The 23,923-nt window shown below is 42.0% G+C and overlaps 1 protein-coding gene across 4 annotated transcripts in view; it reads right to left on the reverse strand.

The window, feature by feature from the left end:
• The window catches only part of SLC7A8 (solute carrier family 7 member 8), a 50,590-nt gene extending 35,757 nt beyond the window's left edge, over positions 1 to 14,833 (reverse strand). The window contains exons 1-2 of one of the 4 annotated variants that reach the window (XM_045900545.3): positions 14,305 to 14,819; positions 13,870 to 14,060 (exon numbers count right to left, since the gene is read on the reverse strand). In XM_045900545.3, the coding sequence (XP_045756501.1) occupies positions 13,870 to 14,029 (160 nt within the window). In that variant the 5' untranslated portion in view covers positions 14,030 to 14,060; positions 14,305 to 14,819. Of the gene's footprint in view, positions 1 to 13,869 lie in introns of all 4 variants that reach the window. The other 3 variants (XM_045900546.3, XM_064570848.1, XM_045900547.3) reach the window with 3 other exon arrangements.
• Between the last annotated feature and the right edge of the window lie 9,090 nt (positions 14,834 to 23,923).

Genomic DNA, 23,923 nt, shown 5'->3' on the forward strand with positions numbered 1-23,923 from the left:
TACCCTGGCAGGTGACCCTTAACCTGCCAAGCGAAATATGCTGCTGTCCCCTGGAAGATACCAAGTGCCAGAAGCTGAGAACTGGAGACAGGGTTGCTAACAGTGCGAAAGGTGATAGTAAACTCCTTGTCTAGCTGGAATTTATCAGAAAAGTAATTTGCAGGGCATTTCAAAGGCAGCCACGAAAAGAGTAACACACCTAGATTATAAAACTAGTTCAAGGGGTTAGAAAAACAATCAGTACAGGAGAAAAACAAGGTTTGACTTTGGTCTGCAAGGTACTGAAAAGGGAGTGGTGGGGGACCAGGTAGGTGTGTCTCAGAGCCAGGAATGGCTGTCACAGGGAGGAAGTAAGGGTGAATATTATTAAAGAGATCCTGTCTTCTCAGGAATGAAGTGTCAATGTTCCACTAAGGATTCTTGGAAAACAAATACCACAGTGGGGATCACGAAGCACTTATGTTCTCCAGCTTTTGTTCTGGCATTTCCAGAGTGTGTGTCCCTTTCCTCATTCCAGGTGGAGGCAGCCGCTGGAAGATGGGATGTGCAACACCAACAGCCATTTGCAGGTCTGATCACTTACTGCCTCCCCTTATTCTCGATATGTCCTTCCATAGAGCTGCTGGAGTGATGGTAAGGTTTGTAATAGGTTGACATTGGGACAAGAATCTTCATTTTATAAAAACTGGATTCTACCCTTCGCCCTACAATCTTAATTTTGACCAAACTAAAATTACAAAGATAAAAGCTAAAAAAAAAAAAAAAAAGAATTATGCTAGCCAAAACAGAGTGCTAGAGACCAGGAAGGAGAGGAATGTGTCTCTCTGATTCTAGGAAGCCACTACCTAGAAAACCAGAATCAGATAACATTTCTTCCACTTTAGCGGCCTCTGGAGCTTCTGCAGGGGGAGGAATGTCACACATAGCTGAAAGAACTTTCACATTACATTTACTCAAAAGTAATGCCTACTATCTACAATCTTAGTGTGATTATTTGGTTAATATTTCTCTCTCCCACTGGACTATAAGATTCATGACAGCAGGGGCTCTATTGCTTCCCTTCACCTATAAAGTGTCACACAGTAGACACTCCATAAATGTTTACTGAATGATGTCAGACATCCATCTAGAACTTATCTCCACAGAGCAATATATGTGTTTTTTTGGAACCTTAAATCCTGTGAAGTATATCAAGTATGTTTTGCAGGCAAATGAATAAAACAACCCACTTATTTCACTGCTGAAGAGTGATCTGGCTATTATTACCATCTCCAATTTTTTTTTAAACAGATTTTTTTTTTTAAGATTTTATTTATTTATTTGACAGGGAGAGGGAGAGACACAGCGAGAGAGGAAACACAAGCAGGGGGAGCGGGAGAGAGAGAAGCAGGCTTCCTGCGGAGCAGGGAGCCTGATGCGGGGCTCGATCCCAGGACGCTGGGATCATGACGTGAGCCGAAGGCAGACGCTTAATGACTGAGCCACCCAGGTGCCCCCCATCTCCAATTTTTTTTTAAGTTTTTTTATTTGAGAGAGAGAGAAAGTATGAGCGGGGGGCGGGGGATGTGGGCTGAGGAGCGGAGGGATAAGCAGACTCCCCAGGGAGTGGGGAGCCCAACATGGGGCTCGATCCCAGGACCCTGAGATCGTGACTTGAGCCAAAGTCAATCGCTTAACCAACTAAGCCACCCAGGTGCCCCTACCATCTCCAATTTATAGGGGAAGAAAACAGGGGAACTATTATTTCAATTTTCCAAATGGGAAAAAATGAGGGAGGTATTATTATCCCTATCTTATGGATGAAGAAACTGAGACACAGAGAGGTAGTTATTTGCCTAAACCACAAAGTAAGTTAGTAGTAACTGGATTAGAACCTAAATCTTCGGTCGTAGCCTCAAACTTTTCCCAGGGAATAGTCAGCTTTACTAAGATGATGCTTATTATGAGAAGATGCTTATTAAGGAACTGGAACACAGATCTGATTCCTTCCTTCCACCGTACCACCTTCAATGGTGATTTACAAAGTGTTCACATTTGTTACTTTATTTGATTCTCAGAAATACTTTCTTAGGTGCACAGGGCAGGTATTAACATTCCTATTTACCTTCACTAAGACTGAGTTTTAGAGAGGTGAGGAGACTTGACCAAAGTCACATATTGCATGGGCAGCAAGGCCTGGACTAGAGGCCAAGTCCTTGGACTCCTGGTTTGGGTTTTCTCCACTACTCCACATGGCCTCTCCTCTAGAAATTGCACAACAGGACTTTTACACTTGGGACTCTGTCCAAATGAGGTTTTTCTGGAGTGGCTTTGAAAAAGGAGAAGTGGAAAAGATCTTTTCTATCTTGACTATGAACCTTTCTTGAGAGGTTGGAAGAAAGTTGATTACTGTGGGGATGTTTTTCTCCATTGTTTTACTCTTAGACTCTGTCTATAAAACCATTCAAGAATGAGATGCCCATCCATCTGGTATAGCCAGGGTTTCAATCCTGTCATCAACTCCAATTAGTAAAATAATCATCTTATCACATAGATCTTTGGTAAAAAAGGAGTCCTAGGATGCCTGGACAATGAGGCCCAGCTTGGCTTCTTCTGTCAAAGAAAAGCCAAGCAAAGCACTCCATTAAAAAAGGGGCCAAGTTGTATCCATGGGCAAGTCTTCACTAGAAAAATGTTGGAATTAAGAAAATCCATGTTTGCCATGAGTAACTACTGACTTCCCCACTTGTGGGACAATATCCATGTGACTCATATTAAGGCCTTACTCACATCCAGGCCTGTCCACACTAGAATGTTGTAGGCATCACAGAATTCCCTAGGGCATGGATTTACAGACTTCTAATGCCCAAAAGACCTGCAGATACAAAGTTTTGGCCTTCCTTAATAACTCATGTTAGTCTTAGAGTCTAGTCAGATCTCCTAGGGCTTGGAGGTTCTGTCCATTTCCATGATGTTTAGAGAAAGCCAAGGTGAACTTTCTTTCTTTTCTTTTTTTTTTTAGATTTTATTTATTTATTTGAGAGAGAGAGAGAGAGAGCAAGCACATTAGCCGGGGGGGGGGGGGGTGCGGGGGGGGCAGAGGGAGAGGGATAAACAGACTTCCCACTGACCAGGGAGCCTGACTCAGGACTCAATCCCAGGACCCCGGGATCATGACCTGAGCCGAAGGCAGATGCTTAACCAGCTGAGCCACCCATGTGCCCCTAAGATGAACATTCTTTATGCTTCTTCCTTAAAGTGTCTGAGAAGATCTCAGGATTTTCAGGACTGGGGGAAGCATGGAAGCAGGGTCTGGTATGTTGGGGGCTTTGATCCTCATGGCAAGAAGCTCACCACGCATCTTACCCTGTATACACTTTCCCATCAGGACCGTACAAATAGCTACATCAGAGTGACAGCAGGTTAAGACTCTGACACGTGCCCTTTGGAGTTGCCATCCTGAGCAGAATAGAGATGTGGAAGGTGCTGCAGGACTTCATTGTTTTGGATTCCTTACTGAAAAGTGAAGAGGGCACTAGGCTCAGAGTTGAGCCATTGATTCCTTGCTTTGCCACCCACAAGCCATGTGACCTGAATTTTTCTGACAGTCCCTTCCTTTACCTGCTGAATGGAATAACTGTTCCAGCCCTGACGACCTCACAGAGTTGTTGTGGGGCTCAAGGGAGGTCACACACATGTGGGAGCACTTTCTAATCTGTGAAATGCTAGCAAATACAAGGAATTGCTAGAATTTATAGCAGTAAGAATAGAGTCCAACTCTAGAAGAATCGAACGGGCTTGCTTTGGAGGCTTGGCTCCAAAATAGCACTGCAGAGCCAGGACCATGAAGCATTCTCTGAGTCATTTGTCTGCTTGTCTAGGTATAATTTTTAGATGCCGCAGGTGGGCGGCCAGCAGGTAATTGCATCTCAAAAAGTATTTACTGAGCACCCACTCTGTACATGCTTGCTTTAAAAGGTAATTGGGAAGCACTTGTTCACACATGGACTTTTAATGAAATAGATGGAGCCAACCACCACCCACCAGCCCCTGAAAGGCAGGCATCCTGGCCTGAGGGGCTACAAGTGCTGAGTCCTCACATATCCCCATTAAAGATTCACATCTGGCTTCCAGCATCTCCCTGTCTTATTGGGGAACCAGGCACGAGCAGAGACAGGTTTTGTCTATCGCAGTGGTTCTCATCCAGGGGCAATTTTGTACTATTTCCCCCAGCCCCAGGGGACAGTTGGCAATGACTGGAGACAGTCTTTTTTTTTTTTTTTTTTTTTTTAAGATTTTATTTATTTATTTGAGAGAGAGAATGAGAGAGAGAGAGAGAGAGAGAGAGCATGAGAGGAGGAGGGGCAGAGGGAGAAGCAGACTCCCTGCTGAGCAGGGAGCCCGATATGGGACTCGATCCCCCGACTCCAGGATCATGACCTGAGCCGAAGGCAGTCGCTTAACCAACTGAGCCACCCAGGCGCCCTGGAGACAGTCTTGATTGACTGGGGGAGGGGGTACTCCTGGCATCTAGTGGAGGCCAGGGCTGCTGCCAAACATCCTTCCATACATGTGAGAGCCCCCCACAACAACGACATATCTGGCCCATACAGTAACAGCACTGACATTGAGAAACACTGTTCTAACCTCAAGCCTCACTGTCATCATCTGGTTAATCCCTAAAGTCCCTTTTAGATTGGAATTTGGATGATTTTTTTTTTAAAGATTTTATTTATTTGTGTGTGAGAGAGAGAGAGCGCACAAGCAGGGGGAACAGCAGGCAGGGGGAGATGCAGGCTCCCCACCAGGCAAGGAGCCCGATGTGGGACTCGATCCCAGGACCCTGGGATCATGACCTGAGCTGAAGGCAGACACTTAACCGACTGAACCACCCAGGCGCCCTGAGAATAACTCAGTTTTTAAAAGATTTGTTTAGGGACACCTGGGTGGCTCAGTTGGTTAACCATCTGCCTTTGGCTCAGGTCATGATCCCAGGGTCCTGGGATCAAGTCCCGCATTGGGCTCCCTGCTCAGTGGGGAGCCTGCTTCTCCCTCTGCTTGTAGCTCCCCCTGCTTGTGCTCTCTCTCTCTGACAAATAAAATATTTAAACTATTTGTTTATTTTAGAGAGAGAGAGAGCACAAGCAAAAGGAGGGGCAGAGAGAGAAGAAGAGGGAGAGAATCTCAAGCAGATTGCGATGCGGGGCTCGATCCCACAACCCTGAGATCATGACCTGAGCTGAAATCAAGAGTTGGACGCTTAAGCAACTGAGCCACCCAGACACCCGGAGAATAACTCATTTTTAGGCTAAAAAAAATTTTATTGTGGCAAAAAACATATAACATTAAACTTACCATCTTAACCATTTTTAAGTATACAGTTCAGTAGCATTAAGTATATTCACATTGTCAAACATCTCCAATGGATGATTTGTTTTTAACTGCTATTATTCAACAAATACTTTCTAAGCACTTGCCACGTGCCAGGCTGAATACTCAAGGATGTGAAAATGACTAAGACTCAGTCTCTGCCCTCAAGGAATTGTGTGAAGTGAGGACACGTAAGTGGACATAGAGCCGACAACAACAACTGTGCTATATGACAAGATATCAAGAATGGAAAGGTCACTGGTGTGGGCCGCTCACAGTTTCCTGGAAGAGAGGAAGTACAAGACGGATGCTGATGAGTAAGAAGACTCAAATCAGCAACTAGGGAGGGGAAAGCGCTGGCTGGTTGATAAATACGTCAGGCTTGGACTGGACTGGCCAGTTCTTCTCATCGGCCTGATCAGTCCAATCTAAATTTCTGAACCAGTATTACTGAGCGTGTGTCAGGGAATTGGAGGTGGGAGGGAAGTGAGGGTGATGGAGGAGGAGGAGCTTAAGGAGAGAAAGAAACTAATATTTATTAAATATATACCAGGGGATACCAGCCTTATTTTAATACTCCATAAGAAACTTCCACTTACAGGTAAGTAAACTGTTAATTAACTTGCTGCAAGTTACAAAGCTTATAAATAGGCAAGCAGTTTCCAAACCTAAGACTATCTCCAGAGCCCCTCCTCTTCTGCTACATTATCAATGACACGCTGATACAAATCATGGAAAAATTCATTATATGCCCTCTACTCCAGCATCAGAGCCTGCTTAACAAAAGCCATCTTATCCCTAAGGTAACCTGACCTGCCTATATCAGCTGCTTACTAAGTATGCAGAATTGTACTCTAAAGAAACAGCTAAAGCATTTATGCATTTCATAGATCTACAAACAGGCACCTTTAAAATCTATTTACAGATGAGAAAAGTACATTGATAATTTTGCAGCAAGGGTTCTCTCTCTGGGTAATCCATGTCACAACGTGAAGCAGTATGAGGTTGCCTGAACATCTTCTGGCATATTGTGAAACCCTCTCCCCAGAAGTGACGTCACTGCTCACGCTGAGGTTATTTAAAGTAGGGAGCAAACCAATGGGAATACTTGTGACTCTGATAAAGGGTGAGGGATGAGATGTAATCGATAAAGCTTTTCAGCTCAAACTTCATTCATTCTATAAATAAAAGAGCTTAATATAGGCCTGAGGGATACTTTTTGCTTCTTAGAAATAAAATTCACCAGTGCTCAGCACAGGACCTAGCATATAGTGTGTTGCATAAGTGTTTGTTGAATGTTAAAATATGGACTAGTCTCAAATCCTGTGATCAGCAGCTCCTACCTCTGTCCCAAGGAGCAGCCTGCAGTTTGCCATTTCCAAATTTCCTGGGAGAAGGGACTCGGGGGGCCTCCTCTGTAGGCATGTTCTGGGAGGGGTGCAAGGCATAGTCTTTCTTGCTCTGTGCGCTCAGTCAGGAGTTAAAAATTGGAAGGGAACAGTTCCTAGTCCCTGGGCTCCTGAATGGTTGTTTTTGGTGGTTCGGAATATGTTATTGGATTAGTTGCTCATGCCTGCTTTTTTGACACCCCTGTACCACCCCAAATATTAACAACAACAAAACAAGAGCAACGGCAGAAATTCCTGAGGTATTTCTTTACAGGTAGCTGCGATGCTGGATTAACCCTCAGAGGAAAGCAGAAAACCTTGGTAGCCAGGCAACTTGAGAAACCCCAATCTGTGTGCCCCCTACCTCCACGCCGCTTTAATAAGCTGGTTTAATTCAGAAAAGCTATATATATGATGCCAGCCTCTCCAAGAAGGTCATTTGATCTGGGTACAGGTTATTTTTGTTGTTGCTGTTTTTCTAAATAAGACGAGTTATTTGGTTCCGTTTCTTGGACACAATTTTTTACCTGCTGGGTTCCTACTGTCTTCCCCCAACCCCAAGAGTCTGCTAGTCACTCAATCTGCACAACTCTGCTCTTTGGGAGAACATATTATAGCCCTGCCAGTAGCAGGCTCAACCAGATTGCTCCTTGAGCTCCGCGGTTCCTGGAGGCAGGAAGCATGCAACAGGATCTCTGTCCCCAGCTGCCTGGAGTTACATGCTGTGGAGCATTTTGGTTAAGCCCCGTGGCTTCAGAGTTCAATGACCTGAGGGGAATCCTGGCTGTCATTGCCCACTTATTCATTCAGACCCTTCCTGTCAATAACTGTACTAATTACATGAAATTAGAAGAGAATATTTATAAAGCACTGATCAGGTACTATTATCAGTGCACAGTAGTGCTCAGTAAATGGTAGCTACTTATTTTTAAGATTACACTGCTGGGTATAGCCTTTCTCTATTCACCAAGTGTGTTTGTTTTGACAAGCCTCCTACTTGGCTTCTGTCTCAGGGTTTTCTCTGAGAACAATGAGTTTTAAGCATGTTTTTATCTTAAATGAACCAAATCCTAATCCTTCCATGTTTTTTAAAAAAGTTGAAGTACAAAATCAAGAAGCAATTGTTACACTCCATCCCTCTGGTTAACATCCAATAGACATTTTGGGGATTAGAAAGCTAATAAACATCATACTAGAGACTAAAATGTAAAATCTTCTGAAGTGGTGGAAAACACATGGGTCTGAAAATCTTTTGGACTTGAAAAATGTCCAAGTCAGCCCAGTGCCATTGTAGTATGGTCATACAGATAGCCACACTTCTTTGTTGAAAAATACCCTTAAAAAAAAAAAATGTCGGGGTGCCTGGGTGGCTCAGTTGATTAAGTGTCTGCCTTCTGCTCAGGTCATGATCCCAGGGTCCTGGGATGGAGCCCCGCAGCATTGGGCTCCCTCTCCCTCTGCCGCTCCCCCTGCTTGTGCTCTCTCTCTCTGTCCAATAAATAAATAAAATCTTAAAAAAAAAAAAAAAGGTTTCCCCCCAACCTTTTTTTTTTTTAAATGCTGAGGGTTTTTTTTTTAATTTTATTTATTTGAGAGAGAGTGAGAGAGAGAGCACAAGAAGGGGGGAGGGTCAGAGGGAGAAGCAGACTCCCCGCTGAGCAGGGAGCCCAATGCGGGACTCGATCCCGGGACTCCAGGATCATGACCTGAGCCGAAGGCAGTCGCCCAACCAACTGAGCCACCCAGGCCCCCCCCACCAACCTTTTCAGTATCAGACATCTATGGTCTTTCCTGACTCTGATGTTAGGGTTATGGTCCTCTATGGCCCACTCCCCCACCGCACAATATACCCTGGCTTTATTCCTTTCTCTCTTGGTTGCCGATTAGAAATTAGGAATGGCTAAGAGCTTTGGCTCTGGAATTAGGCCATCTCAGTAATCAGTTGTGTGACCATGGGCAAATTACCTACCAGATTTGTGACTCAATTCCCCATGTTTAAAAATAGAGATAAAAAAAAAAAATATATATATATATATATATAAATAAATAATAAAAATAGAGATAATTATGATATCTACTCTCAGGGGATTGTGGTCAGGATTAAATAAGGTAATATACATAAAAAGTTCATAGCACAGGAACTGGCATTTAGTAAGAGCTCAATAAATACTATTTTTTATTTTTTAAGGTTTTATTTTTAAGGAATCTCTATACCCATCAGGGCTTGAACCCACAACCCTGAGATCAAGAGTCACATGCTCCACCCACTGAGCCAGCCAGGCACCCCGGTAAATACAATTAAAAAAAAAAAACAAAACATCTTGTTAGTGGGAAAGAGTGGTCTATTTTTTTTTTTAATTTTTTTTTTTAAGATTTTATTTATTTGCTAGAGAGAGAATGAGAGACAGAGAGCATGAGAGGGAGGAGGGTCAGAGGGAGAAGCAGACTCCCTGCTGAGCAGGGAGCCTGATGTGGGACTCGATCCCGGGACTCCAGGATCATGACCTGAGCCGAAGGTAGTCGCTTAACCAACTGAGCCACCCAGGCGCCCGGGAAAGAGTGGTCTAATAGCTAGACCTGCATTCAGTATTGTTCTGCAGCAAGTATACCAAGTCCATTCATAAATGTACATTATGCTAAAAACAAAATGGTCTGACATATTATGAATACTTTTTCTTTAGGCTCTGCAGCTGGCCTGGTGCCTCCAGACCTAGATTCTGGGTATGTACCTACATATGTAACTGGTATAAAGTGACCTAAACAGCCAGGAACTCTGTGGGCACCTCTACCATGGCTGGGGAAAACTCTGGTCCATAGAGGAAAGGTGTGCATGTGGGAGAGTTAATAGGAGCATGGTCTGTGCTGACCAGATCCTGTAGTAGCTGAGCCAACCTCAGGCTGCCCCCCCAGTGTGACTGCAATTGTACCGGGAATGTTACCTTCTACTCCCAGCTGATTGCTCAGCTCCCCTGTACACTTCTTTGCTGGGAACACACCACTAAGTGCTTCATCTGTAAAAACAAATAAGGACCTCTGCCCAGAGTCTAAAGGAAAGCATCCCTTTAGGACATAAAAAATAGAAATAGTAGAGAAGAATGCTTAAAAGCTCAATTCAGGATTCAGACAAGCTCTAGGTTTGAATCTTGCCTTCAAGACTTTTTAGCAGTGTGAACTTCAACAAGTTGCTTATTCCTCTGAGCCTCTATTTCCTTATCTGGAGGAAGGGATAATAAGTGAGAAGGGTACTGTGAGAGATAAACAGGATACTGATGTTAGGTAATTGCACAAGTTTCTGGCATATAAGTGCTTAATAATGACAGCTTTTGGGGCACCTGGCTGGCTTAATCTGTGGAGCGTGCAACTCTTGATCTCAAGATTGTAGGTTTGAGCTCCACGTTGGGTGGAGAGATTGCTTAAAAAATAAAATCTTAAAAAAATAATGATAGCTCTTAACAGTAGCTTAGGTATCGTTAATTGATAAATTTTGCTGCTCCATGGGGAACCTGGGTGGCTCAGTCCGTTAAGCATCTGTCTTTGGCTCAGGTCATGATCCCAGGGTCCTTGGGATCGAGCTCCGCATCAGGCTCCCTGCTTCTCCCTCTCCCTCTGCCCCTCCTCCCTATTGTGCTCTCTCTCTCTCTCTCAAATAAATAAATAAAATATTTTTAAAAAAAATTTTGCTGCTCCATCATACTCTCTTTAGATTTTGCGGGGACCGCACATTCATGGTGAAATCTAAGTTCATCTGTTGCCAACAGATTTCCTTAGCCAAGTACATGAAGAGCAATAGTCTGGTTAGATTAGGGCAAAGGTGATGTTAAAAAATTAAAATGGCCTGGAGTGTCTGTCTAGCTCAGTCAGTGCAGCGTGCAACTCTTGATCTCAGGATTGTGAGTTCGAGCCCCACGCTGGGTGTAGAGCTTACTTATAAAAAAAAATTAAAATGGCCCAACCTAATTGTCTAGGCTGATGAAATTATTCCTTTCTTAAAGATTTTTCAAGCCAGGTTCACAACAGTCCTTCAGATAAACACTTCTTATTACTACCATATTCAGATTTTTGTCCAAGAGCCAATTAAGTACAACAATCATTTGAGTTACTGTTCCATGTCAGGCTAAGTACCAAAGATTCAAAGATGTAGAAGATACATTTTTTTTTCTCAAGGAAATAACCGTTTAGTTGTTATTCTTTTACCTATGAAATCTCCCAGAATCACCTGCTCTATTCTATCTTTTCCCATATCCTTCAAGATGTTTCTTAATCTAGTGCTGGGTGAGAACTTCTCTCTCCTTATGTTTCCCACCATTCACCTTAACTTTGCCCTCATTCAGCTCCTACACAACTCAACCATATCATTAATTTTTAATGTTCTTTGTTTAATGTATATGAATTTCATCTCCTCAATCAGATCATAAGTAACTCTAGGGCATGGGTTTCTTTTTTTTTTTTTTTTAAAGATTTTATTTATTTATTTGACAGAGACAGAGATAGCGAGAGCAGGAACACAAGCAGCGGGAGGGGGAGAGGGAGAAGCAGGCTTTCCCCCAAGGAGGGAGCCCGATGTGGGACTCGATCCCAGGACCCTGGGATCATGACCTGAGCCGAAGGCAGATGCTTAACGACTGAGCCACCCAGGCGCCCTGGGGCATGGGTTTCTATTAGTTCATTCTATATTCCTGTAACACCTGCCATTCTGTTATTCCTTATTTAGATCATCAGTGATGACTGTCAATGAAATTTTATGAGCTTGTGCAAAACGCATAGTTTAACTTATCCCTCTAAGTAAGTTGGGTATGAGATAGATGGATTTGGGGCAAATGCTACTTTCCCATACCGCATCACCTGACCCACTTAGGAAATTTCCTTTCTCTTTTTGCCTTCTAATTTTCTCTCTTCCACAGTGTTGGAAGATCACTGAATTCTGCATGGAAAATGCCATTTCTATTTTTGCATTTGGTCTTGAAAAGACTTGAATCACTATCATTCACTCAGAAACCCCTCTAGAAGAGGACAGGGCAGCTGCTCGGCACATCTGAAATTCAACATCCATGCAGGTGGGGAAGCAGAAAGGATTTTGCCCCCTATCATCCTAAAGGGGAAAATCTGTGTCTCACCCTAGCTTAAGTGGTGGTAGCACAATGCCTCTTAACTCTACAAAGATTCTCACACTTTGGAAAAACATTCTGATTTCTCTGAAATCACCTATTTGGGATCTCTCTTCACCACAGAGTTACTATTCTTGTCACTGTATTGTCAATGGGAATACTGGGACTATTCTCACACTGAAGCGCAATCCACAAGGTTGTGGACAAATCAGTAGTAACATTCACCCATCTGAGATTGTATTTTTTCAACACTTATTAAACTGTTGAAGAAAGAGCCAAGAACAGCCTCAGCATATAGGAAAATATCGTCTACCCTTGAATACCTGCACATGAACAGGGGTGGGTGAGCAAGGCTGAGGCAGGAAGGAAGTTTGATCGTGCTTATGCGCATGTGGGTGTGCACATCTGTATATGAATCAGAACCTTCCCAAAGGGAGGAAAATGCTTAATCCTATCAGTCAAACTGGTAAAAGAGGTAACAGGCTTTGGGCTATTTATAGATCTTAAATTGGCATGTGCTGTACATATTGAATGCTCTGCTGATCTCATTTTTTAGAGCAACTGAGATAAAGGAGAAGCAAAGAAAAGGTAATAAGAGATTCAGATCATGACTGTAATTTTAAAAATAACATTATAACTGTAGATGCCTGGAAAATTTCCCAGAGCCAGAGAATTAAATAAAACGGGATTCCATTTTGAAAACAGAGTGGAGATAACATGATCACTGAAGTCTGGGCGTAGAGGTGAAGAGGATTATCTGAATACTGTACTGATTTTATTTGATTTCAAGGGTGTTCTCCAGTGTCACTATTGCTCGGGTGCCAAAATGCCTCTGTGCTGCTGCGTATAACATGGGCTCATCCAGAGACACTGATTCGTGGGCAACAGGACATAATAAGCCCTCAAAAGGAACTCTGGAGAGATGACACAAATATATCTGGCCTGACCATCCCACGCCCCTTTCCCTGGGAAGAGGGTAAAGCCTCTACCAAAAACAGCAGAAGAAACGCTCACCCTCTGAAGTAAGGACAGTAATGAGCCATTGCCCATCCATCTCCAGGGCCTCTCAGGAAAGAGGAAGATATGTTGTCTAGAGATGGAACCATATTTGGGACCCTCTGCCCAGCAGACTGGGATTAGGAGGGTGGCATGGCCTGCACTGCACTCTCAGGTACACTCGGGCCCCCCAGCTTCGAAGTCTTCCAGCTGGGACACATTTTACCCATCAGTTTCTCCTTGATTCCACATTCTAGTCATTCTAGTTACTCCTATTTCCCTTTGAGAACCTCATAAGGTCTTCCATGAATGTTAAGAGATGGGCGGACTTGCTAGGCAACCAGAGAAACTGCAAACTCTATGTTTAGGGAGAGGCACAATCCATCTCATCTCTCCTTTTCTTCCATGATTTATTTCCTCATCTGTGAAATGGGAATAACAGCACTGTCGCCAACTACTTTACAAAGAGAGAGTGCTGCATAAGATGAAAAAGCTACAGAAGGGCAAGGCATTACCACTGCTGTCATAGCTATTTTTGTTATTACACATCCCCGAGGCCCACAGTTTCTCAGGACATAAACCAACAGACTATCTACGAAGTAGGTCTCAAAAGCCTGTCCACAGCCCGCTAAAGAGATGGCTGCATGAAACCTTGCTAGAAATTCAGGTTCCCTAGCCCCACCGTAAGCCAACGCAATCAGAGCCTTCAAGTGTGGAGCCAGGAGACCTATATTTTCAACAAGCTTCCAGGCAATGCTGACCATCAGCCACGTGTGTGAGCCCTATCTGCTCCATTCCATGAACACTGGACAGAACTGCTCAGCCTGGTTTGAAGGAAGAGATGAATGACATACACAGCTTCCTAGACCCCTCAAACTTGACCAGTGGGGGATGGGTTACAGCACAGGGGAATGACAATTCTTTTCTTGGGGAGTAGGAGGCAAAAATAGCACTTTCAAGGGGCTAAGTTTCCACAAGAGGACCACCAGAGAAGGGAAGGAGTGGTGGGTGGGAAAAGTAATTGGACTCACCTACAATGATACCACAAGCACTGACCAATCCAATCTCTTTCTTCAGGGCTACTCCGCCCCCTCCGGAACCAGACTCGGGGCTGGCCTCCGACTCGCTCCCACCTGGGTGGTTCTTTTCAGTGTTGTTTCGGTGCCTGGCTCCTTTTTCCATCTTTCTCATAGGATTTCCACCTCCGAAAGGTACTCTCTTTCTAAATACGTGTGGGTGTAAATATATTTTAAGAGACTGTCTTTCAAATTGAAACGCCCTTTTCTGAAATAAGGACCACTCCTACCCTCTTAAAAAAAGACTCAGCCAGATAAAAAGAGAAAACTGAAAATATTCCTATTCCGTATAGATACTTTCTTGTCACTCAGGCTTACGAACAAGGAAAGGATTGTTAAAAGGGGGGAAAAAAGAGACATAGATATTTAAATATAAAAATAGAACTGTACCAGCTACTCCGGCTGGAATTTTCCTGAAGGGGATGTAGATCTTCAGAGACCTGGATGGTTCTGCAATGTGTACCAGGCAGTGGCTTATTTTAGACGCTTCAAAGATAGTCTGGGTTTCACTCAGCTCTGCCCCTAAGAAAACAAAAATTGTCTTTACCTTCCCTTAGCCTTTTCTTTTTGATGAAGATAAGAGTTTTCATTAACTGAAGGGAAAACAGGCAATCCTCCGGTACTTTCTTCTCTTCCAGAAAAACAACTGTGGACCAGACCGGTTTGCTCTAGATCTTGTCTCCACCTGCTGTGGGTTTGTTTTCCCCTCCCTGTCTTCTGCCTTCTGCTTTTTCCAGATGTCCTCTTATGTCTCGTTTGTTTTCCTGTCCTTGTTTTCTTTCTTCCAAGCTCCGTCCTCACGGCACAGACTGCCCCATCTCTCTAGGTTATGGGAGAGTGACTCTGGCACACACGATTGTGCTTCCCTTTTAGCATGGGGTTTTATGTGCTGAGCTAGCTCCGCCCCCCACCTCCTCGGTCTCTCCATCCTCAGTCCGTCTCCTCCCTCCTCTTCAATTTAAATATTAGCACACAGCCCCCAAAGATCACCGAGAAGATGGATTAAAATATTCTGCTTTGTAATTGTCTCTCATTTTTCATCTTTCTCCTTGTGAGAAGTGGAAGTAAAATCCTTCCATGTCAACTGTTCTGGGAGAGTTCATTGGCTGGTATAGCGTTACAGGTCATACAGCGTTTGTGAGCTTTATAAATACGGGACCGGTTGTGCAGACACTTTAATGCCATCAGAAATACACTGGTGACTGTGCTAAAATATTTGTGTCCGGATCATTTGAGGATACAGGAGAGAAGTTTGTAAGGACCTTGTCTTCAAGTTTCTGAAAGTAGGAAATGCACGGCTGGGGGGAGGGGAATGGAAAGAATTAAGAATAATGGAAAAGAGGTTCATTTAGTATAAATGTGAGCTGTGAAGGGCATAGGTGAAACAGAATCACCACAAAGAGGTGGTAGACTTACTGTTCACAGCTCTTATTTAGTGTTAGCTAAGACAGGACAAAAATGACTCCCACCTTAGACCCAGGATAGAATGACACAAAATCTGTAGAATGGAACTTTTCACAGCTTCTAAATTATTTTTTGCATAGATAAATTATTTGAGACACAGCCCGGGCAAGGAATGGGGAGCTTTCAGCACCTTTCTGACCATAAAGCAGATTGTTGATGTTCAGAGATGGCCAACTTATTACCATATTGGTATTGTGTCTTGGCTTCCCTGAAGAATTTTACCCAGGAACTGCTGCCTTATGGTGACAGCAATGATATCTATTATATTTGTAAAGTACTTTGAGAAACAGCAAAAAGCAATATAGCAGACTACACTATAAATCTAAAATAAAATTATTTTGAATCTGTATTAAATTATGCAAAAGCACTTGATTTTATTTATTTATTTTAAGATTTTATTTATTTATTTGATAGAGAGAGACACAGTGAGAGAGGGGGAGGGAGAAGCAGGCTTCCCGCTGAGCAGGAAGCCCGATGTGGGGCTCGATCCCAAGACCCTGGGACCATGACCCAAGCCAAAGGCAGATGCTTAAATGACTGAGCCACCCAGGTGCCCCGCAAAAGTACTTGATTTTAAAGTGGATCTAAAAGATAAAGGTCCCCAAGCTGACCAGTAAGTACAGAAATTTGTCCTCACTTTTTGGAAAATGTTCCAAAAGACTTCAGATTTTAAGGAAAATAAATACTTAATTGCTTAAAATAGGGATGGTTGAGCTATTGTAGCAAAGACTTTCCACATAGGATAAAGTCCAATCCACAGTATTTCCACTTTGCCCCTTAACCACTCAGCAAGTATTAAGAAGTTTCAAAGGTTGGGAGTTCAACCTCTTCTTCGAGATACAGCAAACTGAAAGCCTCAGCAAAATAAATAAATAAATAAATAAATAAATAAATAAATAAATAGGATTTTTAATAAAAAGAGCAGACAAGTAAGGAAATATATGGCACAAAACTCCACGGGAGGGAATGAGTCATGGCAATTTTGAGTTGCCTCTGGCCTTTCCAGAAGGACAAAGCATTGAGGAAAAATTTGATGGATTCATTTTTAAACAATACGATTTGAAGACTTCTGCCCAAATTTCAACATTAAGGTATAAAACAAATAATCTTTCTCCTTCTCAAATATGAGTTCTTTCAGTAATATTTATATTTCTAATTTAACTGATGTAGATTTAATATGAGATAAAACATGAATGTGCAAACTGACCACAAAATGGCAGGCTTTAGCCAGCTGAATTTATGATTAAGAAGTTAAGGAGGGGGTGCCTGGGTGGCTCAGTCATTAAGCATCTGCCTTCGGCTCAGGTCATGATCCCGGGGTCCTGGGATCGAGCCCCACATCGGGCTCCCTGCTTGGCGGGAAGCCTGCTTCTCCCTCTCCCACTCCCCCTGCTTCTGTTCCCTCTCTCGCTGTGTCTCTCTCTGTCAAATGAATAAATAAAATCTTAAAAAAAAAAAAAGTTAAGGAGGATTATAGAAATCAAACACATTCGTGGGACGTGGTGGTACTAAGCACACCACTAAAATACTTAGTACTAAGGACTCTTCCCTCTTTCAACAGGACCATTTATTCATATTTTATGGTTCTCTTCAGGTTGGAATCTTTTTGTGAAATAAACCCTAGGGGTGTCAAAATTCCATATGACTCACACTGAACACAAGAGAGTACAAAAGTCTTGACGTAATATGCTGAAAAAAATCTACAGAAATGATTAACTGAAGTTTCTTATTGAAATTTTGAACACTGAATTATTTTTTACTCATAACTCTATTCTACATTTGCCTTTATATCTTTTATTCTACTTTCGACATTTAAATAGTGCTGCTTTACAATCTACACACTGTTTTATGCCCAATAGCTCAGGGTTTTTTTTTCCCCCTTTATTAAATACTTTGGGTAGACAAGGCAGTTACTTTGCTTATTATGAAGATTAAGAAGCTGAGCCTCAGAGAAGCGTCTTACCTGAGGTCAAAGACAAGACAATCTATTTCTGGGCAAGTGGGATGCCAATAGTTTACACTTGGAGAGCTTTTCCCAGGACAGTATAGCTACTTGCTGATGTCTCAACTTCTTTCACCTGAGGGAAACAGAAAGCCTTTGGTCAGGGCCATGTCCACATCTTCTGGAGTTGGTGTCATAACTGTGCCTTTTAGAGAGCCACCTTGATGCCAACACTTAACATCTGCTCAGTGAGACCCACAGGACTTAATCTGCCCTCCCCTCCAACATTTGTCACCCCCTTCACATAGTCCTCGGTTTGGCCATTTTCCAACTGCGTCGTACAACTCTATTTCCAGTATCTGCGTGACTGTTTATTGTTGATTTGCATGTTTAAGATGGGGAAAAAATGATTATTTTAACTACAGAAAGGGTGGGTAAGAGGGTCGTTTTCGTATGAATATGGACTTAGCAAGAGAAAGGCTGTATGAGGCTGACACCTACTGCACAAAGAAAGATACGGCACAGGAACACGCCACTTGTATATATTGAACAAAAACAGTCATGCTCCCATATATATTTCCTTTTTGAAACAACAGCTGAGAAGTATCTGTTAATGCAGAGGAATAGAGCACAAAGCTCATTTACTCCATTCTTTTTTTTTTTTTCCTTTGGGGACCCAATAGACACTTTATTCTTGTTCTTTCTAACAGAGCTGTGAAGTCTGAGATCACAAAGAGAGGACCCAAATTTCTTCCTGGAAGAAACTCACAGTCCATGCCATGCTCCCGTTCTGTTCTTCTACTTGCACCTACATGCCCAGAGTCAGAGAAAACCCTGGTTTTAATTAAAGCCAGCTTTCTTCCTAAAGTCACAGTGACCACTGCCAATGGTCAGTCAAACAGTGGTTTCCTGAGCTAATGGTTCTGGGACCTTTTATTTCATTCAAAATGGAAAGCAGATGAAAAGTAGTGAGCAAAGAGGAAAGAAATAAAAAAGAAAAAGCCAGAACAGGTCAGAAAGAAAAGAAGATGAAATGAGGAGATATAGTTAGATAATAAGCCCTTTTTAGTGTATGCTCTGTTTGCACTTTGGACATATTCATAAGTTCAAAGGAAGTTGTATCTTCTAGGGTTTATGCAGTCCTGAGAATTTGGATGGAGCAGATCCTGTTTTGTTATGATGGTCAATTAATTCATGCTCTTCTGGAGATAATGATGAATCCTTGCCCTGACACTAGAGACAAAAATTCCAGCAGATTACTCTTCTGTCTGCTGCACTTGGCTGGATTCCAGGGAGCTAGCCCAGCGCTAGTGGGAAAGAAATAAAGGTGCATTTCCTGAGGTAGCTGCATGTCCTTAATTCCTTTGCTGGGCCAAATCTGTCTCAGGACCTTGGTATTCTTTCTAAGCATTTAGGTGACTCAAATTCTGAGTAAAACTTCCAGTTCCTACTTGGTTTTCACTGCAGATTTATGTTTACCAAAGATAAAGGCTCATATCTTTTAGGATATGGAAAATAAGTTCCCTGAAATTAGAGATTTATTTTGTTCACTGCTGTAACCCCAGTACTAAAAATGGTGCCTGGAACTCAATAACTATGATTGATTGAATGAATGGTAATGTACATTAATGCATAATAAATAAATTAAATAATAGCTGATGGACTGATGTGTGCATTAATTGTAGTAAGATGTAGTCCTCAGTGCTTGGAGAGAAGCTGGACTATAGATGGAGGAGAAAAACACAATGAAAGGTTTGACTTCGACGATCATTTCATATGGAACACAGATCTCAACCAGGCCCCCAACAATGCCTGGCATTCCTGCCACTGTCCTGCAGTCAACGGACTCTCTTCCACTCGCTTTCATTCTCTTCTCTGCAAATACCATCCCCCAAATCCTCTCTTGCAGTTGATGTCCTTGCCTATTGTTTCATGGAGAAAACAGAAAGGCAAAGAGAACTTCCACATCCTCGAACCACTAACTCTGTCAGTCTGCCTGAAGCTGCCCCCACGTACTCTGTCTTCTCTTCCATAGAAATGGATGTGCTGTGCCTGCTCCTATGTACCTTCCTGACTTGTGCACCAGCTTCCCAGACCAACTCACCTACTCAGGGACTTTGCTCCTAAAATTATTCCCCTCTCTCCTGCATCATCAGTTTTTCACTCTTTAGGGGATTATTCCTATCAGCAAACAAACATGCTGTAATACTTCTCATAAAAAAAAGAAAGAAAGAAAGAAAGAAAGAAAGAAAGAAAGAAAGAAAGAAAGAAAGAAAGAAAGAAAGAAAGAAAGAAAGAAGAAAGAAAGAAAGAAAGAAAGAAAGAAAGAAAGAAAGAAAGAAAGAAAGAAAGAAAAGAAAAACCCTTAACAACTTCCCTTTGCTCTACATTCCTTTTCAGCTGCCACCCAACTTCTTTGATCCCTTGTTTTTACTTCTTCACCTCCATTCATGCTTGAACCCACTACACTTAAGCTCTCATCCCCATCACTCCACTGAATCCATTCTTGTCAAGTCACCAATAGCCACCACATAGCACAATCTTGTGACCATTTCTCAGTCTTCATCTTACAGGTCTCACAGCTGCATGCTCCTGAATATCCACTTTCCTGACTTTCCACTTACTCACTAGCCTCTTCTCAGGCTCCTCGGCTGGATCTTTTTTCTTCCCAACCTCTCCTCTTCTCTAACCTCCCTGACTGGGTGATCTCATCCAGTCTTATGACCTTCAGAAACATCTATACACTGATATTTCCCAAATATTTAGACTCAGCCCTCATCTTGCTCATAAACTCTAGAGTTAGCTTTCTAATTGATGTCTCTGCTTGGATATTTAATAGGAACCTCAAACTTAGTATGTCTAGTATCTTCATGTACCTCCAAACCCACCCTTCTTCCAGTATTTCCCACTTTAGGAAATGGCAAATAGTTGGTCAGGCCAAATACGCTGAAGTCAACCTTGACTTTGGTCTCTCACATGCCCTAAAAATGTCTTGTCAGTCAATCCTGTTAGCTGTAGATTTACTCTTATCTAGAAATGAATCACTTCTTAACATCTCCACTGCTACCACCCTAGTTCACCATCTCACCCTCAGCAATCCTCTGGACTATTGTGGTAGCTTTTTAATTGGTCTCCCCATTTCCATACTTATTTTGTGACAAATGTCCTCCTCCAAACTGTTCTCAACACAGCAGCCAGAATGATCCTTTATAATCATAAATCAGGTCATGTCATTCCCTGGTCAAAACCCTTCAATGGCTGTCCATTATACATAAGAATTAGATCTGAAGTCATCTTTATCATGTTCCCATTGGGCACTCCAAATTTATATTCTGCTCTTCCTTCCACTTAGTACTACCAGACTCACAAGCCTTCTCACTATTCTTTGAAATGCTGAGCTCTGCCTCAGGCCTTTGTACTAGGTAGGGCCTCTCAGGAACACTTCCTCTAGACAGTCACACTCTTTTGTTGTCATGTTGTGCATGTTTCCTCAGTAACCGTTGCCTCCTCACAGAGGGTTGCTCTGACCACCCATTGCACCTAATTTTTACCATCACTGCTTAATGTGATGTGTTTGTTTGCTTGTTTGTTCTTTGTTTGTCTCTCCTGTGAGAATGTAAGCTCCAGATTATTGAATTTTTGTTTTGTTTTGTTTTTAGGTGAGTTATGGTTATGGCTAAAGAATACTTCTCTTTTAGGGGCACCTGGGTGGCTCAGTGGGTTACGCATCTGCCTTTGGCTCAGGTCATGATCCTAGGGTCCTGGGATTGAGCCCCATGTCAAGCCCCACAATGAGCCCCTCATCAGGCTCTCTGCCAAGCTTCCTGCTCAGTGGGGAGCCTGCTTCTCCTTCTCCCCACTGCTTGTGCTCTATCTCTCTCTCTGAAATAAATAAATCTTAAAAAAAAGAATACTTCTCTTTTAGAGATATATGCCAATATATATATATATGGATGAAATAATATGACATCTTGGACTTACTTCAAAATAATATAGGGGGAGGGATAGAAAGGTAGGTCATTAATGAAAGAACGCCAACTATCAGTTAATATTATTTAAGATGGATGGTAGGTAGATAGGAGTAACTTGGCTTGTATATATTTAAATTTTTTCATTCAAACAAACAAATAAAACTTGGCTTGCTTCTTTACCATTATATCCCTAATGCCTAAAGCAGAGCTTGGCACATAGGAAGAATTTGTTAAAGAAAAAAAATAGCGACAAAAGGCTCAAAATGGAGTCACTTGTGCTAAGCCCTATGTCAGCAAACCAAGGCTTTTTATCTAATCTAATTGCATTTTTAGCCTCTCCCAGAAATGTGACCTTTAACCAATCTGGTATTACTTGATCAGCACTAGTGAGGTAATCTTCCTGATAGACCCCCTGCCTTTCCCCCAGAGGAAGGTGACCTGGCTGAAATAATCCACTCTTCATTAGAAAATTCCTTTTTCTGTCTCCATCTGTCTATAAAGGACTTCCACTTTGCACTTCCACAGAGCCCCTTTCCACTCCCTAAATGGGATGCTGCCTGATTCATAAATTGCTAAATAAAGCTAACTAGGTCTTCAAATTTACTCAGTTGAATTTTGCTTTTTAATGAATTCATAAATACGTATTCATTCAATAGTCATTGCATATTGAGTCAGAAGAATAAAGGTATATTTTCAAAATAAATTTTAATCATTTACTGCCAATTGTTGAAAATCTAAATTCTAAATTCCAAAGGAGGATTTTACAAAGAATACCCCCTTCTGGGCCCCGAGTCCAAGAATATCCTAATTGTGAGGATACCAAAACCTATAGTGGCTAATCTGGTGATAGCTATGCCTTTAATTATTCTCCTTAAGACTAATTTTTAAAAATATAGCTTTATTTGTTCTTTCCTCTTTCTCACCAAACCATGATAATTAACTATGATCTCCTATACTAGAAATGCAAAGTTAGGAAGGAAATACAAAAGTCTAGGTAGGTGAAAATTTATGGATCCCATTACTTGCAACTTTTGCCAGGCTACCGTGTGGAGGTCACTGATACAGAATATAAAATCCCTAAAAGAAAATGTGTCTTTTAGGAAATTTCCAATACTACACAATTTATTAGACTAATAGAGAAAGAAATTCTAATAGAAATTGGATTATATGTAACTAGAATTTTATTAACCTGTTCAGCCAATCTGATCAACTATTTACTGTGCTAGGAATATAATGGTGAGCAAAGACCTGCCTTCAAGGACCTCATGCACTGTGATGATTAATTCTATGTGTCAACTTGACTAGCCACAGGGTGTCCAGATTAAATATTATTTCTGGATCTGTTCGTGAGGGTGGTTTCTGGATGAGATTAGCATTTGAATCAGTAAACTCAGTAAAGTAAGTTGCTCTCCCCAATGTGAGTGAGCATCATCCAATCTGTTAGGGGCCTGAATAGGACAAAAGGCAGAGAACAGAGGAATTTGTCCTTATTTGCCTGTTTTAAATCTGCCTGCTGGAGTTGGGACATCTCATCTTCTCATCTTCTCTAGCCTTTGGATTGGATTTTAACCATTGCCTCCCATGATTCTCAGGCCTTTGGACTCAATGAAATACACTACCAGTTTGCTTAGGTCTCCAGTTTGCAGATAGCAGATTGTGGAATTTCTCAGCCTCCATAATTGCATGAGCCAATTTATCTCTATCTCTATCTCTGTTTCTGTCTCTGTCTCTATTTCGACCTCTACCTATATCTATGCAGGTAAAACTCAGAGATACTGCAGGTTCAGTTCCAGTAAAGCAAATATTGAAATAAAGCAAGTCAAATGAATTTTTTGGTTTCTTAGTGCATATAAAAGTTATGTTAACACTATATTGCAGTCTATTATGTGCAATAGCATAATGTCTAAAAAAAGCAATGTACGTACCTTAATTATAAAATACTTTATTGCTAAAAAAATGCTAACCATCATCTGAGCTTTCAGGAAGTCATAATCTTTTTTGTTGGTGGAGAGTCTTGCCTTGATGTTGATGGTTGTTGACTGATCAGGGTTGTGGTTGCTGAATGCCGGGGTGGCTGCAGCAATTTCTTAAAATAAGGTGACAATGAAGTTTGCCACATTGATTGACTCATCTTTTCAAAAAGGATTTCTCTGTACCATATTATGCTCTCTAGCTATGAAAGTCCTAGATGGCATCTTCTTCCAGTATAAGGCTGCTTCACCTACATCAAAAATCTGTTCTTTATTGTAGCTACCTTTAATTATCTTAGCTAGATCTTCTGGGTAACACGCTGCAGCTTCTATATCAGCACTTGCTGCTTTGCCTTGCACTTTTATGTTATCGAGATGGCTTTTTTCCTTAAACCTCATCAACCAACTTCTAGCTATAAACTTTTCTTCTGCAGCTTCTTCACCTCTCTCAGCCTTCAAAGAATTGAAGAGAGTTAGGGCCTTGCTCTGGATTAGGCTTTGGTTTGTGGGAATGTTGTGACTGGTTTGATCTATCCAGACCACTAACACTAACAGCAATAAGGCTATTTTGCTTTCTTATCATTTCCATGTTCACTGGAGTAGTGCTTTTCATTTCAAGAACTCTTCTTTGGGGGCGCCTGGGTGGCTCAGTTGGTTGGGGG

Source organism: Mirounga angustirostris, unplaced genomic scaffold (assembly GCF_029215605.1).
Source record: "Mirounga angustirostris isolate CCGP_5_RB_7025 unplaced genomic scaffold, mMirAng1.0.hap1 SCAF_9, whole genome shotgun sequence".
NCBI lineage: Eukaryota > Metazoa > Chordata > Mammalia > Carnivora > Phocidae > Mirounga > Mirounga angustirostris.